At 42.7% G+C, this 6082-nt stretch overlaps 1 protein-coding gene across 3 annotated transcripts; it reads left to right on the forward strand.

Moving 5' to 3' along the window:
* The first annotated feature begins 432 nt into the window (after window positions 1-432).
* On the forward strand, window positions 433-6077 carry dnase2 (deoxyribonuclease II, lysosomal). Of its 3 annotated transcripts, none has more exons than XM_076280834.1 (7): window positions 433-863; window positions 1243-1350; window positions 1743-1896; window positions 2375-2474; window positions 2910-3074; window positions 4258-4473; window positions 5048-6077. In XM_076280834.1, exons 2-7 carry the CDS (start codon window positions 1244-1246, stop codon window positions 5476-5478), a joined length of 1173 nt encoding a protein of 390 aa, XP_076136949.1. In that variant the 5' UTR covers window positions 433-863; window position 1243; the 3' UTR covers window positions 5479-6077. The 3 variants fall into 3 exon arrangements, with proteins under 3 accessions (XP_076136949.1, XP_076136948.1, XP_076136950.1); XM_076280833.1 differs by having other exon boundaries at window positions 435-863; window positions 1237-1350; XM_076280835.1 differs by lacking the exon at window positions 433-863 and having other exon boundaries at window positions 1784-1896.
* Window positions 6078-6082: the final 5 nt, after the last annotated feature.

Genomic DNA, 6082 nt, shown 5'->3' on the forward strand with positions numbered 1-6082 from the left:
ATGTAAGAAATGGGTATTTGGCTTCATTCTTGTAATTTTGTTGACTGGTTTGCCACAGCCTTCACTGTGTGAATAAGCACAGCCACAGAGGTACAACTACTTTTATCCAAGAGCTAAGTTCCTTTCTCATTAACAAAGTGCTCCTCTCACAAAAGTCAAGGATCCAGTAACGCATGGAAACAAAATTACATGAGAATTGTTTTGCTTCCATGGCATAGTGAAGTCACTTTAGATATTGTTTGAAACCCCAGAAAGACCATTTATAAGGTTATCTCTAGGGGACAAAAATAATCCGGGTGGCAAAGGGCATTATTGGAATGAGAGGAGAAGCCCTCGAGGGTAAAATAACAGGACAGCCCACGCCCTTTCAAGATCACATCGTTTACATTTACTATCCCAATATTAGGCACGAGGCAAACAGTAGCCCCGTCAGTTTGTGTGTACACGAATGTTTTGCCAGTAACCAGGAAATTATTGTAGGTTATTGGGGACACGCAGTGACACGTCTTGGTTGGCGTTTGCAGCGAAATACTTGGCGAAATATGGGGACAGAATAACCGGTTATAGCTTAGCCTACTTTAAAGAACTATGTAGCCTACAATGGAAAGATCGAAACAAAAGTTAAAGGCTTAAGTTGGAACACACTTTGATAGGCTACTACTGCGCCTCCTTCAACACCGGGTTTTAGCATGTGATCGAAAGCATTTGTCCTTCACGTGATTCTGTTCTTCACTTCATCCTATCATTCTAAAAGATTAGGGAAGTAGCCTAGCCTAATGACAGATCATAGTTGCCCAACAACGCCAACAGTTACAGACGAAAGCTCTCCTCCGAAAACAAATGCAGTAGCCTAAAGCCAGCAGGTAAGTGATATTTCGTGAGGAGTCCAAGGATATCTGTCAAAGCGACTAACTAGGCTACTAAATTGAAATGTCTAAACCTTAGACAACAAAAGATCTATGGAACGTGATGGTCATTAGAGGTGGTCTCGGTTAGGCTTTCTGAACGTTCGCCTGGTCTAAACATACTGAAACACTGAGAAAATGACTAAAGTGAAAGTCACAACCAAGAGCCAGAATGTAACAGTAGCCTAGTCTTTCCTTGAGTCATAGAAACTTTGTTACATTGTATGCAAAATGTTCAACAATCAGTACACTTTTAATAGCCTATTATGTAGGCTAATGTAGCATAAAGCTGAGGTAGATCAACAGTGAACCTTTCGTTTCTCTCTACCAGTTGTAGTATGGATCCCTACATGCTGGCATTTGCCTTGCTAATTATACGACTGCCAGCAGAGGGAGATGCCTCACAAATCTCCTGCTACAATGATAAAGGAGACACTGTTGACTGGTAAATTTTCATGATATGCTCTTTAATATCCACTATTGTGATTGGAACAGATGCTACATGGATTAAGGGCACTCAATTGGCTCTTCAAGGCTTCTTTAAACAAAAGAGATACAATAAACTAGTTGCACTATTCAGTTTAAGCACTCTGACAGCCTGATGTAAATAATCTTCAGTAGATGAAATATATATTAGGCTATATAGTATTTAGCAAACACGTTTGTCCAAAGTGACTTACAGTATGTGAACAATACAGTTAGAAATAACATGTTAAGTTTAAAAGACAGTTAAGCATAATAATAATGATATTAACAATATCAAATATCTAATTGGTATGTATATGTCTCAAACTTGCTCCACCCACAATTGAAAGTGTATTTTGTCTCTAACTCTAGGTTTTATCTGTATAAACTCCCTCACCACAATTCTCGCATAGAAGGATTAGAGTATCTGCTGCTGGAGAAAGGAAGTGAGGGATGGGTGGATGGAAGAGGACCCGTGAACGACAGCACAGGAGCCTTGGCACGGACGATGGGGCCTTTATATGAGGTTGGGAACTTTTGCTGTAATGTTTCTGAGTCACTATTTAGTCTTCCATGTCTTCCTGTACAGCTTTCAATGTTGTATTTGTGTGAAACTGAACTGAAACTTCTGTATACTATATTTTACTAGAAATGATTAGAAGTTACAAGGTTTTTATGATTTTGCCATTTAGCTGACGCTCTTATCCAGACAACTTAGGGGCCACGATGATGGCTGCCAGCTCCTGAAATCAAACTCATAATCTTCTGGTTTTCCATTTGGAAGCCCAGATCCCTGACCATTTGGCCATCACCACTCATACAATTAAATACATATATTAATAGCCATTGACATGGAGAGATTGAAAATGAATTGTTAAATGTGATGCACATAACAGATGAGTGAGTTCGGAGGATACAGAACAAAGTGTAGTTTTTAATGTAGTAATTTCTCTCTCTCTCTTTCTCTCTCTCTCTCTCCCTCCCTCTCTCTGTGTGATCAAAAGGCTGATGAAATAGGATATATACTGTACAATGATCAAGCACCCCACACAGGAAAACCGACTGAGGGAGATGGAGAAAGCAATGAAGGCGGCCACACAAAAGGTACTGCACCCTTCTGTCTTTTCACACACTTCTGAAACCACAGATGAGATGTGTAGATATTTAGATATTGTAGATATTTATATCCTGTTAATATATTCTGTAAATACGGACCAGTGGTATAAAAAGCGATTTTTAGAATGTCAGTGAATTTCTATGTTAATATGTTAATATTGTATGTATATTCCTAACCCTATGCATGTATCATTGTATCGTGCATTATTTAACTATATTGTATGTCCCAATGTGAAAAGTTAATTGAATTTCATTATTGAATATTACATACGTCGAACCTATGGATACTGAATACTAAGTATGGCTGTATGAAATCAATGCATATAAAGGCAATGTATGTCCTTATGTTTTAATATTCCGTCTACTCTGATTCATGTGTATATTCCGTTGTTTTCGCCAAGTGAACCCTGTCTTTATTCCCAGGTGTTGTCCTGTTTGACAAAGAGCGTGGCTTCTGGCTGGTCCACAGTACTCCCCATTTCCCCCCCTCGAAAGTTAAGGGGCAGTTCTCCTACCCGAGCACCGGAGTCATCAATGGACAGAACTTCCTCTGTGTAACCTACCCACTGGAACATTTCCAGACCATTGGTAATAACGTAAACATTCTGCATGTGCACCTCACACCACATGTTCTGTGGAAGTATTTATTGTAAGGAACCTCAGCTCCAAACAGCTGCATGTTCTCAGTTGTCATGAGCGAAGTTCACAGATGGTGTGACTGGAAATTTGTTTTCTTAAGGTTGAGCATTGTATGTGCATGGCACTAAATACCAAAAACAAAGCCAGGGTCTGTGAGTTTATTTAGAAATTCATGACAGTATTTGATTGTGAATGTTTATTTCACTGATCCCCAGTTGAGGAGTCTGACTCCAGGGTGTATTTAATTGGCCGATTTCAAGGAGTCTTTGATCAATTATAATGTATTAATGATTGCCCACTTTCTCAGTTATAAATGATTATGAGCCTGTTTCCTAGTTTTATGTAGACTAATCTCAACCATGATGCTTATCCTATGTAGACATTTGTAGCATCCCTGCACAAGAGTCATTGGTGAGTCCCCCTCAGTGTGTTTGCTAAGATGCACATGTTTGCGGCTGCAGTAAGGGGTAGTTATGTGAAACTTGACCGCGTTCCAGATCGGATACGCGCTGGATCTCTCCCAAAAACTCACTCCGGTCGCCTGTGAGTGCTACCTCTACAGCCTCGCTGGCAGATCATGCATGTGGTGCTGTTACCATAGCTACAGTGAAAGTAATCCCTCTAACTGGCAGCGTAACCATAGTGACAGCCCTGTTCACACTGTGCCGTATTTGCACAGTAGGTTCCTGTTATGTTGAAATCATTGTCTTTCATGCTGACGCCGCAGTGCTCATATACTGCATAGGTAAACGGGTTGCCATCAATGTGTGCCTTTTTCCCCCTCCCTCCCTCCCTCTTCCATCAGAGGAGGGGGGGGGGGGTCAGGCAATGCAAATGTGATGTGCAGCACAATGAGAAGGCTGGGCCCCCATACCTCCAGTATGGTTCAGTGGCTCACATTAATGAGATGTCGAGAGTGTTGAGTGCCTCTTGTCATGGCTGTGTGACACCAGCTGCGGGTGGAAGGGAGGTGGAGGGGCGATGATAGAAATGATGGTGTTGGTGGGGCGGGTGAAGCCGTTTGTGTCACACACTTTCTTTACTGCAGAGCGGATGCCATGGATGGATTGAAATGGGATGCTAGCCTGACCTGAGCGGGTGGGGCGGCTGTCGTCTCTTTTTGTTGTTGCAGGGGAGCAGTTGCAGATCAACCAGCCCCACGTGTACGACTGCCACGTCCCCCCGGCGCTGGCCTCCTCCTTGCCCTCCTTGGTGAGCCTGTGTGGACAGGGTGTCAATGTCAGCGCCACAGATGTTTCCTCCACAGCGGCCAATCGGAGTGTCACGCTCACCTCCCTGGGTGGATCACAGTTTATCAGCTTTGCAAAAGGAGCGTCATTCAAGAATGGTGGGCCCTTTTTACCATGTGCTATTTATATGAAAAGGCAAATAAGAGCACCGGTTTATAGCAAGTATACTGCTGAAAACTAAAGTGCAAGTGAAAGTGTAAAGTTAGTTTAAATCAATCTGTACTGATTGTCTTTTTGACTGTTTCAAAATATACTGTATTGGGTTACACTTTACTTGACAGTATCGACATAAGAGTGACATGACACTGTCATGAATGTGTCATAAACAAGTCTGTTATTAATTGTCATTCGTTTTTTGTCATAACAAGTTAGGGTTAGGTTTAGGGTTAAGGTTAGGGTTAAAGTTAGGGTTAGGATTAGGGTTAAGGTTAGAAGTTAAGATTAGGGTTAGGGTTCATGTGTCATGACAGTGTCATGTCACTCTTATGTCGATACTGTCAAGTAAAGTGTGACCATATATTTTAATTTTAATTGTAATTTTTCTGTCTGGGACTTTATGTATAAAATGAACCCTCACAAGTTGCAGGTAGTTGCTTTGACTCCAGCCCAGACTGTGTTATCCTAACCTACTGTACGCCATGAGCTCTGTGTGTTTTTCTCCTTCATGACTAGATCTGTATCATGCCTGGGTAGCGCCCACCCTGCAGTCCAACCTGCTGGTGCAGTTCTGGCAGCGATCCAGGGGGATCCTGAAGTCCGACTGCACGCTGGGCTGGACGGTACTGGACATAGCGCAGCTTTCCCCCGGCCAGCGCTTCACCTACAAGGCCACCCACGACCACTCCAAATGGGCTGTGAGTCCGGGCCCAGACACCAGCAGTGGGGCGGCGGTAGCGGCAGCGGAGAGCGGACGCTCGGGGGGCTGGGTGTGTGTGGGGGACATCAACCGAGACGAGGCCGAGGAACTGAGGGGAGGGGGGACGGTCTGCCTCCAGGACCCCGTCGTGTGGAAGGCCTACCGGACCGCCGCCCTCCAGTGTCATCCCTGCAAAGGGGACATTAGTGAGTGTGACACTGCGCTGAGGGGTGCAGGCTGGCAGTGACACACTCACTAATGCACACAGGGTCAAGGACTTTCCCATGTTTCTAAGGGTCAAGGACTTTCCCATGTTTCTAATCATACCTCAACCAGCCAAACAAGGGTTCATTTTGTTAAAAAGATCAGGTAGGGGAAGACTTCAAACATGCAGCACTAGTAGTAGGAAGTAGGACCATTACACATAGATTGAGAGGGAATAAGGTACTCTAAATAAAATGGTACTCTCTTATTCACCCATCTGAAGAATATAACGGTAATAAATTGTATGGATGAGGCCAAGTGTAAATGCATACTACAGTATTTTTGGACATCTGAAGCTGTTAGTGGAAGCTGAGAGCCATTATGCTTTAGCATCTGTTGAGGCGCAAGGTCCATCTGGATTTTTAATGATAGATAATGAATTCTAAATGCAGAGATCTGAATATGTTTATGTTTCTTAAACAGTTCCAGGTTTATGTCACTGACTGTCCATTTCCACAGCTTATGTTGTACATTTTCATTTTTTATTCATGGGGAAAGGTTTGGATAGAATATATTATATTTTTGTACACATCATAAGTATAATATATCAGTTTTACATGGAATAAATTACTGTTTTACCTATTCTG

This window comes from Alosa pseudoharengus, unplaced genomic scaffold, assembly GCF_046254945.1.
Source record: "Alosa pseudoharengus isolate Yale_2024_CS ecotype anadromous, Long Island Sound unplaced genomic scaffold, YU_APseudo_1.1 YU_APseudo_1.1_scf_12, whole genome shotgun sequence".
Classification (NCBI taxonomy): Eukaryota; Metazoa; Chordata; class Actinopteri; order Clupeiformes; family Clupeidae; genus Alosa; species Alosa pseudoharengus.

Excerpts from the sequence above, each read along its gene's own strand:
- dnase2 (XM_076280834.1), top strand. The coding sequence starts at position 1,244 with ATGGATCCCTACATGCTGGCATTTGCCTTGCTAATTATACGACTGCCA. Across the intron at positions 2,475-2,909 it reads TGAAGGCGGCCACACAAAAG|GTGTTGTCCTGTTTGACAAA; the intron begins GTACTGCACCCT and ends CTTTATTCCCAG. Across the intron at positions 3,075-4,257 it reads GGAACATTTCCAGACCATTG|GGGAGCAGTTGCAGATCAAC; the intron begins GTAATAACGTAA and ends TTGTTGTTGCAG.